This window comes from Natrix helvetica (assembly GCF_964273705.1).
Source record: "Natrix helvetica genome assembly, chromosome: 1".
Classification (NCBI taxonomy): domain Eukaryota; kingdom Metazoa; phylum Chordata; class Lepidosauria; order Squamata; family Natricidae; genus Natrix; species Natrix helvetica.
This window is the reverse complement of record NC_138548.1, coordinates 293708698-293727986: the sequence shown is the minus strand read 5'-3', so window position 1 is coordinate 293727986 and position 19289 is coordinate 293708698. Positions and strand designations below refer to the sequence as shown.

General features: G+C 43.7%; 1 protein-coding gene across 1 annotated transcript; it reads right to left on the bottom strand.

Moving 5' to 3' along the window:
• Positions 1-3323: 3323 nt before the first annotated feature.
• On the bottom strand, positions 3324-17777 carry KIF20A (kinesin family member 20A). The gene is made up of 19 exons (XM_081938461.1): positions 17622-17777; positions 16873-17039; positions 15534-15620; positions 15110-15229; positions 14747-14885; positions 14466-14653; positions 14237-14381; positions 12300-12500; positions 11966-12077; positions 11709-11780; positions 10918-11058; positions 10529-10694; positions 9023-9184; positions 8660-8799; positions 8437-8539; positions 6332-6515; positions 5799-5890; positions 4894-5031; positions 3324-4075 (listed from the first exon to the last, which is right to left on the bottom strand). The coding sequence occupies exons 2-19, from the start codon at positions 17017-17019 to the stop codon at positions 3731-3733; spliced, it is 2682 nt and encodes an 893-aa protein (XP_081794587.1). The 5' UTR covers positions 17020-17039; positions 17622-17777; the 3' UTR covers positions 3324-3730.
• Positions 17778-19289: the final 1512 nt, after the last annotated feature.

Sequence of the window (19289 nt, the reverse complement as noted above, 5' to 3'; positions counted from 1 at the left end):
CTACTATTGTATTGTATTGTATTGTGTATTGTATTAAATCTGGGGGAAGGCCCAGATCCTGGCCCTCTACAGGCCTGAGGCCTACAGCAGTGGGAGTAAACGTGGCAGAAGGCCCTGCGACTGGGGGGTCATGGGCTGAGGCCATGCTTATCTCAGATAGGCCTGGAGGGGAACGGGCCCCCAATTCCCCTTCCTCAGAAATGGGTACCTGGGGTAGAGGAAGGTCAGGGGACCACCCTTGGTTTCCAGCGGGATGCAGAGAGGAGCTGGGGGAAGGCCGCTGAGGCGCCAAGATAGGAGGCGAGCTACTGGCCACACGAGGGGCCTTGGTCACCGTTTTTGCTTTCTCTTTACGTTTATGGGCCCTATCAGGGGCTGTGGAAGAAGGCTGAGGCCTATGAGAAGAGGCCCTAGTTGCGGCCCTGCCAGGCCTCGGGGAGCGTTCGGCCTCACTATGGGATTGGGGAGGATTAATGGGCTCCACAATACCTCCGGAGGAAGCAGACTCTGCCATGATAATATCGAAATGAAGAGAAGTGAAAAGGCTCAATCTCTCTGCACAAAGGCTCTGAAGCACCCAAGAAGTGATTGAAGAGCTCTTGCAACAACCGTCTCACAGCCGAGCGAACAAGGCAATAGAGAGGGAAAGAGCCGTTGATGCAACGTTACTAATTAGGCGGGAAGGAGAGGACCACCCCTTTGTTCGTTGCAAAGCGCGCGAAACTAGGTCCTCCAAAATGGCGCCCGCGGTTCAGGCGGGATTTTTAAAACGCCAGTTTGAATAGCCGATGCCTGCAGCAGCCGGCGTTCGCAAACCTCCTCAGAGAAACCTCGTCAGCGCAGCGTTTAAACTTGCAGGCCGAATTGTTTCGTCGGCAAAGCGGCACGGCAAACCGACACCGGAGCGCTTGAAACAGCTGGGGAGCGGCGGACCGGCTCCCGATCGCTATTGCGCTATGGTCAGGCAGCGCGACTTCAGCGCTGTTGCTATGAACGTCTGATAGTTTCCGAAAGGCAATGGCAGCACGATGTGTGCCGGAGCTGACAGCGAACTGTCGCTCTCACTCTGCCCCCAAACTCACTTCAACCTATGTAAGTCGAAATCAATGAGAATCCAATTAATCCTGAGTAATTTGTCGATTAGTCTAGAGAGAAAATGGATATACGTCTCTTCAGGCTGGACTGAGTTAAAAAACTGGCCCATCCAGGCAGAGGAGGCGTGATCAACAAATTTGCATAACTCAGTCTCTAGGCTAATGGACAAAGTTAACCCATGCTTGGATTGCCCAAGCAGCGCACAGGAGAACAATAAATTTGTGCACAAAGAGGTTCATGCAAAATATAGACTCGTTTGTTTGTGTTGGTTGTTGTTCTAGAAGTATCCCTCCTTTAGCCTTGGATTGCTGCAAATTATTCCATGAATTAATGCCTCACACGATTATCAAAATCATCTTTTGCTATTAAAATGAGGTATTTATAACATTTGGTGTATACCCATAATTTTAACAAATGCCAGTTGCTCAGGTGAAGCTGAAGCTCATTGACAGGTGCAGGACAATGGCTACCACAAAAAAAGACCTTTCAAATATAGGATACTCCCCTGAGAAACATCCCAAGACCTGAATAGCCACATGGAACAGCTTACACTCCTGGTCAGCATAACTTGTGAGTTGTAATACATTGTGACACTAGCTGTTGCCAAAGCCTGAAACTGCTTTTACCAAAACTGGGTAAAGCTGTCTGCTATAAATCTATAGGAGCATATAACACTGCCTAGTTATTTGCGGACCTAGTTATTTGCGGGATCGTATCCTGCCCCATACATCCCTCCGGCCGATTCGCTCACACAGAGAGGGACTCCTCCGGGTGCCGTCCACTAGGCTGTGCCAGCGGGCGACGCCTAAGGGAAGGGCTTTCTCTGTGATGGGCCCGACCCTCTGGAATGACCTTCCCCCCGACATTAGAATGACTACAGATCTCCGCTCCTTCCGTCAGAAACTTAAAACCCACCTATTCCAGCTAGCCGGCTTGGCCTAATTCCACCTATCCCACCTCAGTTCTATCTCTAAATTTTCAAGATTGGTTTTAAGGTCTGTTTTTTAATTTTTATAAATTGTACAGGGGTTGTTTGATTTTTACCTATGTGTATGATTGTTTGTATGTTTTAAATTTATTCCTGTATACCGCCCCGAGTCCCTCCGGGGAGAGGGGGCGGTCTAGAAATTTAATAAATTATTATTATTAATGTTGACATGAATGTTGATAGAAGAGGATTTCCTAAAAATGCCCTCACTTTTGGAGGACTATTTGCCAAGTACATAAGAAAAGGCCTCCTGTGTTACTCCCAAGTTAAAGGAGACAAATCTTTGGGGATGTGCCAAGGCTTCACTCACTCCAGCTTTTAGGAAAGAAGCCAGTGTTTTTCTTTTCAATAGTTGAAAGAGAAGTTATGGTCCCTCTGATCACATTTGAATTGGGGTTTAGCTGGGGATGGCCTCGAATGCCTTAGATAGAAAAAAGATATAAATTGTAAATATATTTTGCAAGATTTCCTCCCCCCCCAAATTCCTCTAGAACAGTGATGGCGAACCTATGGCATGCGTGCCACAGGTGGCACGTGGAGCCATTTGTCAGGGCACGCGAGGTGCTGGCCAGCTGAGTTCACACTTTTTAAAAGCCATTTTCTGCCCTCCCCAGGCTCCAGAGGCTTTATAGGAGCCTGGGGAGGGCAAAAAGAGCCCGCCCCCCAAAGGCTTCAGGAGCTTCCCTGATGACTTCGGAGTGCTCAAAATGACCCTCCGAGCAAACCGGAAGTCACTTCCAATTTCCTCGGAGGGTCGTTTTGAGCACTCCGAAGTCATCAAGGAAGCCTCCGGATGGTCCCTGAAGCCTTCGGAGCGCTCAAAACAATCCGCCGAGCAAACGGTTTGCTCGGAGGGTCGTTTTGAGCGCTCCAATGGCTTCAGGGACCGTCCGGAGGCTTCCCTGACGCCTCTGGAGGTCGTCCAGGGAGGAGGCTGTTTTTACCCTCCCCAGGCTCCTATAAAGCCTCGAGCCTGGGGAGGGCAAAAAAAGCATGTAAAAATGGGGGGGGGGGGGTTCGCGTCTGTAGTGCATGCATGCGGACTGGGGGGGGGGGGTCGCGCATTGCATTATGGGTGCGGCATGTCCACACACGACCCCCCTGCGCTCCCCCCACTTATGGCACGCGAGCCAAAAAAGGTTCGCCATCGCTGCTCTAGAAGGAACTCTATCTGGCCAGTATTTTTAAATACCTCAAATGTATAGAATCCAGTCTACACAACTCTATAACATTTCAGAACTGAAAGCAATGAATTTATTACCTGTTTAACATAGATAAAAATATATGTTGTTCTGCATGCTGCATTTTTTTTTAATAAACATAAAATAGACATAACATAAATCTAAGTTACATAACCACTGGAATAGCAGCTGGCTTGAAGAAGAGACATGCATAGTAATCATCTTTGGGAAGCCAAAGGTGTTCAAAAAAAAAAAAAAAAAAACTCAGGCCATATCTCACTAAACATGGAATAAGTTATATACATTAATTGGATCCAAAGGTGTACTTGAGGCCGACCTGTTTAAAGCCACTTGGTCTCAATCCTCTTTTAAACTCTCTTAAAGCTTTCCTGGACCTGGAGCCAACTCACTGATGGTAAAGGCACTAATTGGCTGCCCTGCCTGACAAGGCCTGGGTTCAAAGCATTCAGTATTTTTTGCCAAAGGGCATCGTTTTAAACCCTGGAGTTTCTCGGGCACGCAAGATGCGAGCATAAGGGCTCTCCGTCGCTGCAGGCTGAGGCGTTGCGCGAGTGAGGAGGTTGTGCAAGAATGGCTTCTTGATGGGAGGCTGATTCCTGGGCTGCGAGTTTTCATTATTTGCACAGAAGCGCTTTTTCATGGAAGCCGGTGCCACCGACACTGTCCCTGAGTTTGCTGCAGCCTGGAGCTTCTGCACAGTCTGATATTGCTCTGCGATGCAGGCAGCTTTCTTCCGCATATCCATCTTCACCAGTATCATGTTATTCTGAAGTTCAGCCAAGGTCTGGTCCTAGAAAGAACATCCAGCCAAAAGATGGTGATGATTTATCCCAACCAGTGGCCCTACCAATCTGACAGCTGCCTCCTAACTCTATGAACTGAAAGTGACACACTAATTTGTGCCTCTTCCAGGCTAACTAGCACCATTTTGATCAGCCAGAGACCTCAAGCTGCATGAATAATAGCCTTATCTCCATAATATCTATTGATTGACTTTGGGTTTGGAATGCTAAAGTGTTACAGTGATACCTTGGTACTCTCCGTTGTTTCTGGAAGGTGCGACCTTTTTACTAAAAAAAGGTCGAGTCCCAAACAAATCACATGGCTTGCCATGTAGCCCTTTGTTTCAGCGGGGAAGAATTTTACGTCCGCCCTCCCGCTTCTTCTGCAGCGACCTTTCCAGCATGGCTGACTTCCTGTTTATTCCCCAAAGCTATCACCCTCTTCTTATAGCAGTGTGTTGAGTGCTAAGCAAAGGTTGAGTACTGGGGGCAACATTTTCATGACAAAATGCAATGAGTAGCAAAAAATAAGGGTTTGTGGCAGTCCTGTCTTCTCAAGAAGTTTTTCTTTTTAGTATGGTACTTGGTAAAAGCATTCCCCAGGCCCCTCCTCCCCCTTAATTAAAAGAAAATCTAATTTATTGGGCTACTGCCTCTGCTTTACCGTTTTACATTTTCTTTATACTGAGGGGTTAATTTTGCAATTTGTTTATGCTATGAGTTTTCAGCAAAGGATAAAAGGCAGCCTATAAAAACAGTCATTTAAAAGTATAATAGGAAAAAAAGAGCCTCACAAAGTAGCTAGATTCAGCAGGCCTTTCCCTACCTGCTTGAGCAGGATACTGTCACACTTGTTGAGGGCTTCGCGGAGTTTCCCGGCGCTTGTGCGGTGACAACATGCTCTTTCTGCTGACTGGAACAGCTCTCCAAGATTCATCAGCTCTGCACGTAGCATCCTCACATTCTGAGAGAACAAGGAAGAGTCACATAACCAAGCAGAGAAAGAGGAGAGCAGAAAGCTTTCATTATAAAGGGCAAGCTTCCCACCAGCGGAGGAGATAGGAAGAATACAGGTAGTCCTTGAGCTAGGACCAATCATTCAGTGATCATTTACAATTACAGTGGCACCGAATTGTAAAAAAGGATTTACAATTGGTCCACAAAACTCTGGATGCCATCACAGCTTCTCCACAATCACTCAGGCATCCAGTTTGTGACTTCAATGTCACGGTGAGCTGCCGTCCCATGATTGTCATTTGCAACCGTCCCTGTGGCTTCCCAGAATATAGGTCAACGGGGAAGCCAGAAGGGAAGGTCACAAGTCGCTCTTGTAAGTCGCTCCCACTGCCTTTTCTCCCTAGGAGTTCCACTACAGAGAACACGATCCCAGAGAGAGCCCATGCCTGCCTGCAGGGCCTGCCCACAGCCTTCCCCCAGCGCCCTCCCAATCACATCCACACACTCCTTCACATTCCTTGTCCGGGCCTCCTGCCTCTACCTCCACTTAACACCCCTTACTGTTCTGGGGTTATGATGGCAACCTGGACTGCTGGGATTGCTATTGGTAAGTGATGTGGTCACATGACATTTCATTTTATTACTGCGTCACTTAATGACAGCAATACCACTCTCAGGTACTGTCGTACCTCAAGGACTACCTTGACCAGCAACATCCAAAAGAAAAGAAAAATTAAGTTTTTTTAACGAGCTCTTGCTCCCTCTGTTAGTTACCTTTTGACCTTCTAATAGCTTCCGGTCTAAATCAGCAGCAATGGGCCTTGACGAAGGTGGAGGTTCCAACATTTTTTGATACTTATGCAGTTCTGTAGGAAAACAGGGCCAAGAAGTGCAAGAAGAAATTAAGCCTAGCAAATGAGTGGCTAATGTACATGGTGGCTCCCAAATCAAGACCAAGCTGTGAAAGATAAGAGATGTTCCCTGAGAAATATCAAATCTCTCTTGCTTCCCCCCCCCCAAAAAATAAAGCAGACTCACTGAAATTAGATGTAAGGAGGAGATTAGAGGTGACGATGAAAATAATTATTTCCCTTTTTAAAGCTATCATATACCTATGCGGGGATGGGCTTGTTACTCAAAGGAAAGCCAATAGTGTCACAGGACACAATTAAGAGGACTAGGTAACAGAGGATAATTTAACATTGGGCAGATGTACATCAACTTTCACTCCAATAATTAAGGCAGTTTGCCTTTCTCCAGATATACGGTCTGGTCTCCATGTGAAATTACAAGAAGAGGGGCTTCACCTTTGGTAGAGGCACTCAGCTCTGCCTGGCACTTCTCTAGCGCAATTTTCACCTCCTGCAATTCTTGCTGCGTAGATGTGATTCGTCTGGATCTACGACAAGGTTCTTCCATATCTTGTCTCCTGCCTGCTTGTTTTGCCTCCTGCAAGGCAACTTCCAGCTCTTTTATCTTGTCGTCCCGATTCTGAAGAAAAAAATAATAATAAGATGCTTTAACTGGGAAATGGAGGGAAAGGAGCTGTGGAACCAAGGAGGTATCTTCCTCAAGGTTCCTATAAAAATGTGTCCCTCTTGAATATGCTATAAAAGGGTAATTATTGGAGGTTTATAGGAATAGCTAATGAATGCCAGTAGGTGGTTGTGTCTTTAAATACAAATGATTCTAGATAAAAGCATGTTTAAATAATTATAGCTAAATGAGAATGATGTTACATTGATGGCAAAATACATAAAGATTTTCGATTTTAAAATGTAAATTAAAAATATGAAGGATGTATAGTAACGCACGAAATTTATTTGTAACCAATCGACATGCTTTCTACAAGATGTAATGAAGAATTTTTTTGTTGTTGTTTAATTAAAATAATAAAAATTAAAAAAAAATGTGTCACTCTACGTATCAGGCACGAATAACCAGATCCACACTTGTAGAGTTCAAACAAGTTTATTTTTCTATGTGTATTCTGCAGGCATCTCCCTATTCTGGTAGCTTTCACTGGGAAAGACTACCGTATTTTTCGGATTATAAGATGCACTGGTGCATAAGATGCACCAAGATTTTGAAGAGGTAAGAAAAAAAAAAAGTTTTTGCCTTCCCTCAGCCCCCAACAGCCCTCTGTAGGCTTCAGCAGGGCTGTGACAAGGCAAAAATGCCCCCATTTCTGCCTTGCCCCAGCCCTGCTGAAACCTCTAGAGGGCTGCTGGAGGCTGAGGGAAGGCAAAAACGCCTCCGTTTTTGTGAAAAACGGACAGTTTTCTGCAAAAAATGGGATGCGGGGTGGGGCTTCGGGAGGCCAAAAATGGTTATATTCTGTGTATATAGAATATATACACCAACATTTCTACACTCTTTTAGGGGGGGTAAGGTGTGTCTTATACTCCGAAAAATACGTTCGATAAAACTCTAAAACGCATGGGGTGATTAGACCTTGGTCTCTTGTGTTTAACAGAGACTGATTTCCCAGTTGAGTCCTCCTCCCAACTGATTGCTCTCCAGGATCAAGGCAAATTATCACACATATAAGAATCTTCCACTAGCAAATAATTTCCATCATAGAGTCATGTATCTGCTTTCTTGGTTGTTAGTAATAGGCAGCATTTTATTTATTGACTGGGATTGTAGGACCGCCAAGTTGTCAAGCAGCTCAAGGCAGTCTTACCAGCAGGCTCCTAAACTAACCTAGCAGGAAAATAACCAAATAGCTACCAACTCTTAAAAGAACATCAGTTTTGGAGAAGAGATTGGGCCAAACTTGACATTCAAGCTTCACCTGGAGTCAGCTAAGCAGTTGGAGTTGCCGCAGGGCCAGTGGTGGGCTGCTGCTTGGCTGCACCAGGTCGGGGCGAAGTGGTACTTGTGATCACTGGCTGGGCCTGTCTGCCTGTCCACCCGCCCCTGTGTTATGCTTTCCATTATATAACTAACCTTTTAGCTCATTCCCTCCCACCCCGCCCGCCCACCCGCGCTGCCCAGCTGAGTTCTGCGCCACGCCTGCTGTACTCACTGGAGCTGCCTGAGTAGATTAGCTGCATGTTTGAAGCTGCATTTTAGCCCCTTGCGCTCACAACCAGTGAACCGATTGTTAACGTAAGTGCAGCCCACCTCTGAGCCTAGCTTTTTTTCTAAGAAGCTTCGTGTGGCACAAGCCCACCAAAATGTAGACAATTTTAATGCCCACAAGAAGCTTTGGAGTCAGAATGGAAGGAGGGAGGCATGCATCAATTACAAGAAGAAGGCGTCTTGGTAGGTCTATCCACACCACACTACAAAATTACTAAGGTTTAAAGGACATTTCTTCTCTAAAGTGTCACTTCTTTGTTTGTGGCAGATGATATAGTCCCTGTCTCCAGAAAACCCCAGGATATCGTCTACCTCTTTTTCCTACCTCAATTTCCTCCAGATAGTAGTCTGTCAGTGACACCTTCAGATTATTCAGTTTGTCTTCATAAAGCTCCTCTAACATCTCCTTTTGAGAATCCATATGGTCACTACAGTAGGCATTGAAGAAGGAAAAAGGAAGATGACAATGTAAGATGGGTGGATAGAAAGCCAAGGATCAATCACAGAGGTTTCCTAGAAAGTATAGGTGGCTCCAACAGCATCAATACCTGCTCCACTGCTCTCTCTGTTGTAGGTGTGACGTCATTTCATTGCAGATTTCATCACGGAGACGCACCTCCAGCTGAAGCTTTTCCTGACGTTCCTTCAGCAGAAGCTCTTGCACAGCTTCAACTATATGCACAAGATCCTGAATTTTGGGATGGGGAAAATGCAAAGAACATGGTGATTTAGGTTCAATGGGGCAGCCACAATCAGAATGCATCACGCATGCAACCACCTGATTTACAAGTAGTGATCACTGCTTAAATCAGATGCTCAAAAGTTGAAGGATTCTAAAGCCCTGGAGATGTCCAAATGAGTAGCTCTGAAAACTTATCCATTCAGTAAATAAGGAAAGGCCAACCTCTTACCTCCTTATCATATGCAGTCACATCTGTTTCATCTTCGCTGTCTTCATCAGATTCTGTTTCTTCATCCATAACAGATGGGGAGGCCTTACTGTTTTGAATGCTGTGTTCCTTGATGAGTGAATGGATAGACAAAAGCCCCACCTTTGTAGGAACTTGGATAAGCTGTAAGAGACCAAATTATATCAACACAGTTTAAAAAAAAACTATGGCACTCATTTCTTTCCACCTTATGCCAGTGCTACTCCGAGCAGAATATATTGTTTACGTTTTGGAAAAAGGCTTCCAGGACCAAGTGGCCCTGATATTTACCCTCAGGAGGAAGCAACTTGTGGGGGGAAAATCCCCCACCATATGGAACACTGTCTTAAAGCATCTGCATAAAGAATAGGTTGCTTGAAACTGTGGCTTTTGGGGATATCATCTTGTATAGGCACATAGATTGTGTGTCTCCACATTGGCCCACAATAAAAATCTTCTAAAGCTGGGGATTTTTGTTGGGAACTGCCACTACAATATGCATGTGAAAGAAGACAGCTCCTCCCTTTTCCCCCAGTCCCTTGAGACCACTGAAGCAGCCCGAGAACGCCAATCTAACATGCAACAGTAATACAAGAGAAGTTTGACAGTAGGAATGCCCAGAGAACCACTGGAAAAACCAGTTATAAATAAGTAATTTTTTCTTCTTTTACATAGTCTCTCTCACACAGTTAGCAACCTCATTTATTCAGCTAACCTATCACAGTATAAAATAAAGGGGAGAATAGTATATTCAAAGGAAGCGCCAGATCACAACAAGCCTAACCCAAACCACAGGAAAAGGACCAGAACCAAGTAGCAACCTTACAAGAGTCCAGCAATTACAGGTCTCAGAACTGAGTTATAGAAATTGTAGTATATGTGGTAGAATGTCCTTCAGTGCTCCCTGGAGTGGGCAATTTGGGTCTGTCACTATCAAGTTCACAGTTTAGAAGAACACCAGGGGGTTAATGGCATGAGGAAAGGGGTATACAGTAGGACTTTTAGCCAGTCAATATTGAAGATTTTTGTTGCCACGGCTCCCTGGTTGAAAAGCAAAGGATGAAGCGCTGTACCTTTGCAACTGATAAAAATGCAGCTAAAAATGTATTGCTGGCCTCCCAAAGAGCAGCATAAATTGCTCAAACGTAATTTGTTTGCTTCGCAAAGTCCTTGTCGTGAGTGATGGGTGAAACCAATGGGACCCGCATGCTCTCCAGAGCAAGCCGAGTCCACAGGAAGCAACATCCACATTTATTCTAGTCCTACAAGTACAGGGAGATGATCGCTGCAGGAAAAATAAATCTTGCTCCCTAACTTTTGGGTTGGCAGCATAAGAGGAAGGACATCCTAGTAATTAAGACTAGTAATTGGCTAGATAATCACAGTCAACCTTAGTACTAATAATATTGCAGTGAACCAGCCTATTCTATTCTATTCGTTTTCTATCCAGTAAAGAACTCAAAAACTACCCAAATGAACTTTTCTTACCTGGCTGGCAATGGCAGAGAACTTAGCCACATGGAGGGTCTCATCATATGATGAAGCACATGGGTTGATGTTGACAATCATACAGGACTGCCCACGCCCTGTGAAAAAGCCTTGGAACACACGGGTTAGTTTGCTGTCCCGGAAAGGGACCACATTCTGCTTTGATCTATTTAGAGAGAGAGAGGGAGAGAAGAGGATTTGTGCTCTGGAAATGCCAATAAGTGAACATGAAGCCTACCCACACACACATCATCGTCCTCATCTTAACTTCCTAGAGCATGTATACAAAATCATCAGTATCTTCAACCAGACTGGACTTAATACCAGAAGGGCCAGGCAAAGCTCCAGACAATCAGTGAATGCTAAAAGTAGAAATTCCTTTAACTTACTTGGTCTGATTATGGCGCAAGATTGTGAGACATCGTCCCAGCGTGTGCAAGGAGGTATTGATATTATTGGCTTCTTTCATACGGTCCCCCGTTCTCTGTTCTTTGCAGCGCTCTGAGCCAGCAAGGTCACACAGTGACAGCCTGATAAAGAGAAAGAGGAGTGTTTGATGCAAAGTCTGGTTTCACCCTACACCCCACCTCTCCCCCCCTTTCAGTGTAGCCCCCCCCCCCACCCATCAGGTTTTAACGAGGTTAGAAATTCTGGCAATCAGCATGAGAATCCGTGACAAGGTCCAATCATAGTTTTGCTCTTTAATTCTGCTATTTTAAAAGCCGCGGTGACACAGTGGTTAGAATGGAGTACTGCAGGCTACTTCTGCTGACTGCCAGCTGACTGTAATTTGGCAGTTCAAATTCCATCAGGTCTCAAGGTTGACTCAGCCTTCCATCCTTCTGAGGTGGGTAAAATGAGGACCCAGATTATTGGGGACAATATGCTGACTCTGTAAAACCACTTAGAGAGGGCTGTAAAAGAACTGTGAAGCGGTATATAACTCTAAGTGCCATTGCTATTACTATTTAGGTTGTCTTGCTCAGTTTACAGGCAAAAGAGGGAAAAGTCTTTTTCATTTCAGGTCAAACACAAGACTGAACATTTTACAGTAACCCAAAGTTGTCATTCTGACAAACACATGTCAAGACTACACAGGGCAGCTTTCCTGGGCATATAGTCAAAACAAAGCTGTCTTTCCCATTCCCTTCAGGCCTTCAATAAGAAAGTTTCTCCTTACTCGCTGATCTTGGGGACGGTTTTACTGCTGCTTTCCTGAAGGTGTAGAATTCGGATGGAGAAAATGCTGTGGCTACAGAGAGCAAGAGAAGAACCATTTTTAGAAAATAAACTGGTTCAAACAATTAAGTTCATTTATTTTCCTATTTCCTCAAACCTGGGTAAACTATTATTTTTTTGTACAGAGAATATACTTTACTAATCATTCAGAATCCCAACAACACTCCCTCTGTCACCAAAGTGAGGAATATGACAGACCTGCGGCTAGAATTCTCATTCATGTGGGTGCTGGCAAAACTTTGATTTCTCCGGCCTAATTTCAGCAGTTTCCAGGCTTCCTCAGCATTTTGCACATTGACCCAGTTCAGGTCTACAAAAACAAAGATGAGTCAGGGAACCGAAATAGCAGGAATTAGATTCCACATTTTTCTAGGAATCACTAGGGAAAACATCACACCTCAATAAAGGGACTGTGTCTTCTAACACTGCTTCAAGCCACTCAAAATATGGCTTATTAGATGACTGATCAGATGGATTAATTATTCTACAGGTGTAGTCCAATTTATATTCTGGGTGAGAAGGCTGGCTGTACCTTTAACATAAGTATTTCCAGTATGATCTTCACACAGCCGCAGTGTGGGCCTCTTGCGGTTTGGGGCAGATGCCGGGGTCTCCAGCAAGTCATAAATCAGCTCATTGTAGATCTCAAAGAAGGAGACCCAGATAGAAAATTGCATATCCTCTTGGGTCACAAATGAAACACAATCTAGGTCAGTCTTGTGAGGTCCCGTCACTACCAATGAAAACAAAACGAAACAAAAAAAGTTATCAGTGATTGTAACAATTCGTAGCAGACCCAATTAACATGGACTTTCTGAAAGAAACCCAAAGTGCATAGTGATTGCAGAAAACAATGTTTTCTTTTCAGCTTAAGTTTCTCATATATTTCTGAGCAAGTGAAGGTTTTAGCTTTATTATACTTTGCAAGTAGTCAATTTACAATAGTTCATTTAGTGACCATTCAAAGTTACAACGGCATTGAAAAGTGACATATGACCATTTTTCATGTTTACGACCTGTGTAGCACCCCCATCTGCCAGATAACTAGTTTCCAAATGGAGGGCAAGGCAACTCTTGGCAGAGTCTCTGATAGTCACAAACAGAACTTTCCACTCTTGAAACGACCAAATGAACACATTGTTTCTTGCAAAAGCCCACTCCCCATTCACTCCTCTTTTGTTTCCTATGGGAGGGGCCAATCACCTCCAAGGTGTGGCTTTACTTCCAAGTTGACACTGCTTTCTCAGTATCAGGGGAAGATTTCACCCTGAACTAAAGAGGTCTGGAATCGACGGCTTTTCCAAACAGCATATCCTCAAGAAGCGAAAAATTAAAAAACCCGAGAACATGTTCTAATGAAAATAAACTTTAATATGAAAATAAAATGAAAATAGAAATAAAACAAATCTATCTAATTGTTACATTTTGGCAGAAGCAGTTTGTCTCCCAGCTTCCTGGCAGACGAACAAAGATCAAAAAGGAAAGAAGTCTCTGGAATGTGTGATGTATTATAAACGTGTTAAGCATGCGCAGTAAATCATTGTCAGATAAGAAAAACTTCTCTACAGTATAACTTATAATAGAGGCTCAAGTAGACAAACAAAATAACGCAGTGACACTCAGTTGTTCTTGTCTTCTGGCAGCTCTGTGCATGCGCACACTGGGAACATGCTCCAGCCTGTTTCTATGCCTCACTGCTGCTTAGCTCCCTCTCTGCCTCCGACACAGAGGCCTAGTCCGAACTTTCCTCAGCCCCCAGGACTGGCCCATGTTCCTCCCAAACCTCCTCACTGTCCGACTCTGCTGCCAGCTCTGCTGGCTGTCAACAGGCCACACCACTTATGACCTTTGTACTGTCCCAAGATCATAACTCTAACTCTAACATTTTGCAGCATTCTGACAAGCAAAATCAATGGGGAAGCCAGATTCACTTAACAACTGTGTTACTAACTCACTAACCGTGGAGATTTACTTCTCAACTGCGTCAAGAAATGTTGTAAAATGGAGCAAAATTCACTCAACAAATATCTCACTTAACATAAATTTTGGGCTCAATTGTGGTCATAAGTAGAAGACTACCTGTATACCCTTCTACTTTACAAAGCCTACACAGCAACAAAAGATGTTTCATTGTCCAGTAATTATTAAACCAGAAGATATTTGAAAGGGCCGTTTAAGTTGCACTACAGAAAAACCAATGATTGCATAATCCCAGTCCTTTTCTGTGAAATGTAATTCAAACATATTCTGACCCCCACCTTTGGTTAAGGCTGTTTTACAGTTGGATTATGGACATTCTTCTGATTCATATGCTTCCCTTGAATTCTATTCTTTCTGAATGTCTCTTTACCTCATTTCTTACTGCTGAAGACTTGATTATTCTTCGTGTTGAGGTGCCTATAGTGCTTAGCTTTTCAATTCTATGGAAAATAAAATTGGCCCAGAACCAAGGTTCAGGACAGTGCATACCTTCAAGCTGGCTCCAGTTTGTCTGGGTTGTCGATTGGCAAACAGAAGAGAGTCCACCAATGCCACTGTCAATGCTGCCACTTGTGGGTGCTTGTGATTGGGATGCTGTTCTGTGACTTTTGCGCAAAGAAGTAAAGAGCACCTCCTGCCAATCCAAAAGGAAGAATTACAGCAGGGATTTTGACCAAATCATCCTCTTCCTCGTCCTTAAGGGCTCTGAGGCACTTACCTCCTTAATCCCACCGTAAATCAGAGCCTGCTTCTTGTTTTCCTCTTGATGAATCTGTTTGCTGTCCAACCAATTTACTATGTTTGATAGGAAAGGTTTCAAGTCTGTGGCTCGGTACAACCGTGTCCCAATACTGTTGAATATGACGGCTAAAGAACGGGGCAGGATCCCTCTGTCAGTACCATCTCCTGCAAGCCAAGGACAAAGAAGTAAATAATCAAGACAAGGGACTCCTATTAAGCAAAGGTTATCTGAAACTTTATACACCAGGGGCTGCTTACCTTGGATTGTATAAGTCTTCCCTGAATTCGTGACTCCATAAGTATAAACAAGCCAGTTCTGCCCATTCAGGACATCCTTCACCACTCCCTTCATTGTTGCGTCAAAGAATGCTTTCTGGCCAACCTCTGGCCCAAAGATCTGAACATCAAATACTAAGGGTTAATGCCATCATACAGAGTACGATTACTCTAAATTTATGGTTAATTACATCAAATTATCAGGAATTAATCCCTGCTTCTCCATGAGTTCTCTAATCTCCTTGCAGGAATTTTGCCAAAGGAGTTTCAAACACCACAATCTCTACTGGTTTCAGTAGAGGTCCGAGACGAATGAGCACCATCACATTAAATTAAAAAACTTACCTGGCTGAAGGTGAATTTGTGCACTGCCTGGCCAATTCCTCGCTCAGTGTTTCTCATTGTAAAGGAATCTTTGGGTGCTTTGAGAAGAAGGGCATCAGCGTTTTCGATGCAGACACAGCCCTAAGAAGTATAGTTAGCATTCAGTATCTAAAACCACCTGCCATAGCAGCAAACCACTTTTCAGCGGGCATTCTTAATTTTAAATATTTATATCCAGCCAATCTATCAAGGTCACTTTTTTCAATGCCATTGTTTGAACTGAGTTGTAAGTTGAGGACTACCTGTATTCTAGCACCCCTGTGCTCTTTTGCATATAATACTCTGCAAACCAATTTCAAGTGATCTTGATAGGCAAGCAAAGAAATTGGCCTATCAAAGTTCTCCTATACTAATTGTTGGCTCCTACTTTGTTTCAGGTACTCACCTGATCCTCTTGCTTCTCGATTTCTGTGGGCTTCAGTGGGCGCACTCTTGCATACACTTTCACCTTTCCATTGTCACCGGAAACAGTCTATAGAAGTTACAGGTTATTTGTTATTCCCTTACCAGTCTGGCAAAACAGAATTAGTATCAATCTGATTGACACACTAACATTCTACCATATTAAAAATAGAAGCCAACAACCCTACTAGCCCTTTCTCCCCTCCCCAGTAACCCAAGGATGCTATGGTCCTGTATTGTAAACTGGAGCAAGATAAACATGAGAGACGCTGCACAGCAACGACAGGATACAATTCAGGAGCAAGAAGAAATTAGGGAGCATTAAGTTTGTTAGATTTAAAATAGGGATTCCTTGAGAAAGAAATTCAGCTGCTCAGGGCTTGAAAAGGCCTTGGACACAGCCACAAATTTGCTGCAAGGCTTGATCCCAAACTGATGCTTAATGTAACTGAAGGCACAAGTTGTTACAAGAATTACATGAGGATACAACCATATTTACCACATTTCATTTTAATTAAATACATGTAAATCAAATGCAACGGAGTGCTCATCATTGCCCTGGTTACTTTATAGAGTATGGTTCTAGCACAAGAAGCCATCCATCCATTGCCTTCTCCTCTACTTTGAATCTAAGCTGAAGGAAAAACCCCTCAGTTTGTATAGAGTTGCAGAACATGTTACATCAATTTTATTCAGATTATATGTTTGGTGAGCAGACAGATGAAAGGGGAGGGTTTACTTCCTTACTTCTTCCCGTGTTATATGAGTGTATGGGCTGATTGTCTGAAGAAAGCTATATAATAAGTTGCTAGTTCTAAGAAATAAGCATAAATGATAAATGGGCAAACCCAAACATCACATATTGATCCAAAATTAATTCTTTAACCATGTCCAATAGAAACATTAGGGACTATCAAAAAAGTAAACTAAAAATCATATTGCACAAACTATACTAGGCTCCTAGGTAAGAGAGAAATGTGTGCCCCTCTATTTTCACATTATCAGAAATTCTAGAAACAAAGATCTTCCTGTATGGGAAAACTTGGGCTGCTTTACCAATGGCTCAATGCCATTCTAGTCCACCAACCCGAAGCTTTGTGAAAGCACACAAATAGGATTGGAAGTCTATGAATCTATTACAGCAATATTACATTCCTGATAATCTTGCAGCAGACCAGAAGAGCTGAATTTGGAATTCTTGCCCTGATCTCAGGGGACTAACAATAAAAATTAAGGTGTTTCAGCTTTTGGTAGAGATGAGATACCGCCCTCAGGCCCAGCCCATAACTCCTCTTCATATCTCCTGTTCTCCTTAATGTTACCTGCTCTTGATCTGTAGAGATGGCAGAGAAATCTGGCAAAAGAGCTCTCCGCAGTCCACATTCTGCCACCGTGGATTCCAGGACAGGAGAGACAGCAGCTTCTTCATCAGAATACAGTCCAAGCGGAGAGGCAATTCTCTGAGCCATCACACAGCCAAGTGCTCTTCCTGCAAGAGCAGCAAAAGGAAGCATAGGCACTCCTGCAGGCTTCCCCCTTTTATCTTCCGGCTCTTGACTATTTCTAAATACAGCTTAGACAGAACTGCTGGAAGAAAATGGCTGCACTGCATACCAACCAGCAGCAGGTCCAGGCAGACCCCCACAAGAGAGCTTCATCACTCAGAAGGTATTAGCAGCTGCCCCTTTCCCCTCACTGCAGCGTATTATAGATGATTTAGCGCGCTCACACACATGCGCACACCCCCCAAACATGCGCACATACAATTATTTTCCTAAACAACAGATCTTCATCCAGGCCCCTGTAGTATCAGAGGTAGGCTCAAAACCTATGGATTTTACTACCTAGTCTGCAACATGTGAACGAGAAACCTTTTTTTTTATTAAGGCGTCTATGTCGCGCTCACTCCTTTAATTCCGAAGGCACTTAATAAAATCCGCGAAGCCCACCTGGAGGCCGTTACTGAAACCAAGGGGCCGCGTGGTCCCTAGTAAGCCAGGCGCTTCGAGCACCCAACGCTGGGACTTCCTCCAGCATAAGCGACGAAATGTAGTTCAAAGGGGAGTCTCACCTGAGGCTTTCAGTTCCAGGCCCACCTTCCTGCTCTGTCCCCGCTCGGCCGCCGCCTGCTCGACGAGCCACTTATATTTTCTTTTCCGATATGTTTCAAACAGCGCGGCCAATCCGCTCAACCAATCAAAGAACGGGATACGCAGGAGCCAATCGCTGCCCGGGTCGCATCTGCCGAAGAGCCAATCGAGTCAGACATTGCTTTCCCGTTCACGTGGAGGCTCTTTTTATACCGGGGAGGGGGGGTGTTGGGTAGAGATTGCTTTATTTCCTCGGGTAGATAACGTGAGCGCTGGGAAATCATGGGTTAAAACAAGTCACATTTTTGCAATCAAAATAGATGCGATTGTCCCATGCCCACACCGTAGTGTTCTACAGCCCACCATCTAACTCAGTTGAATTTTTCAAAACTTGGCAACTTTAAGACCTGTGGCTTTTAAACTTGCAAATGCCGGCTGGGGACTTCTAGGAATGGAAGTCCACGCATCTTAAAAGTTGCCAAGTTTGCAAGCCACGGTTTTAATTGTTCATGCTCCTGAAATTACATTCTGGAAGCTATGTTGCTTCTGGACCCACTAGATTTGGAAGCAAAGAAATATTGGGGGCCAGATTTATATTTTCATACAGAAGGGTCTTAAAATGAACATAAAATTGAAACCAGAGATTTTCCTTTTAGGATTACTGGACAAGGAACTTGAAAAAAAATGTTACTGGGTCTGTTACCTGCAGCGAGAATTCTTTATGCACAAAAATGGAAAGACCTATCAATTCCCATGATAGAAGAATGAATGAAAAAAAAAGTGATGGAGGTAGCAAAGAGGGCAAAATTAACTGTTTTAATGGAAACTGCTTCTAGGCAAGATAGAAAAGGAATTGAAATCTCGAGTTTGAGATTTGCTGATTAGTTTGTTATTAGAAAAAAATAGCTAGTATTTGTGGGGTCTTTGGTGCTGTCTGAACTTGATTTTCTTGCAGATGTTACATCTGCAAACTAACAATCAGTGTTAGGTGTGAGGTTTGCTCTCATTTTATATACGAGTGGCTTACCTTGTCAGTGTTGATAGGAGTGGTCTAGGTGGTTCCTTGATTGTGATATTGTTTGCTTCTTGATTGCGGCCAATGTTAAACACTGCTCATTTGGGTGTTGATTGCTAGTTAAGTTTTTTAAAATCTTTTTGTTTCCTTTTTGGCTTTTTGATTGTCCTTTTTATTATATAATTTCATTTCACACTTTAAATTATGCTATCATTTATTCACCTTACATTCCATGCAACCAATGGGTCCATCTACCAACAATTATGGCTTATGGAAGACATAATCTTCCATAAGCCATCATCGTTAGCAAGTGAGCCCATAGGTTTTGCCCTCTGTCCCCTGTGGAATCTCACATAGCACTTTTTGGTAAGACAGAAAAGCACGGTCTAGGCTCTTCAACTACATCACACATGCCACTTTCTGCTTATTGTAAGGACTGTTCAGGTCACATTTTGGACAGTATATTACAAATATACCCAAAAGCCAGTTTCAAACCAGACACATTCCCACCATTTTAAATATGCTGAGACCTTTGATTTACAGACCATCTGGCAAGTCTATGACTTCTTATCTGCATTCCACAAACAAAGGGTCAGTGTATTGTATAAACAAAAAAGGGATTAATTTGGTAACC

Excerpts from the sequence above, each read along its gene's own strand:
- KIF20A (XM_081938461.1), bottom strand. The coding sequence starts at position 17,019 with ATGGCTCAGAGAATTGCCTCTCCGCTTGGACTGTATTCTGATGAAGAA. Across the intron at positions 15,230-15,533 it reads TCGAGAAGCAAGAGGATCAG|GGCTGTGTCTGCATCGAAAA; the intron begins GTGAGTACCTGA and ends TATACTTCTTAG. Across the intron at positions 6,516-8,436 it reads ACTATCTGGAGGAAATTGAG|AATCGGGACGACAAGATAAA; the intron begins GTAGGAAAAAGA and ends TTTTTTCTTCAG.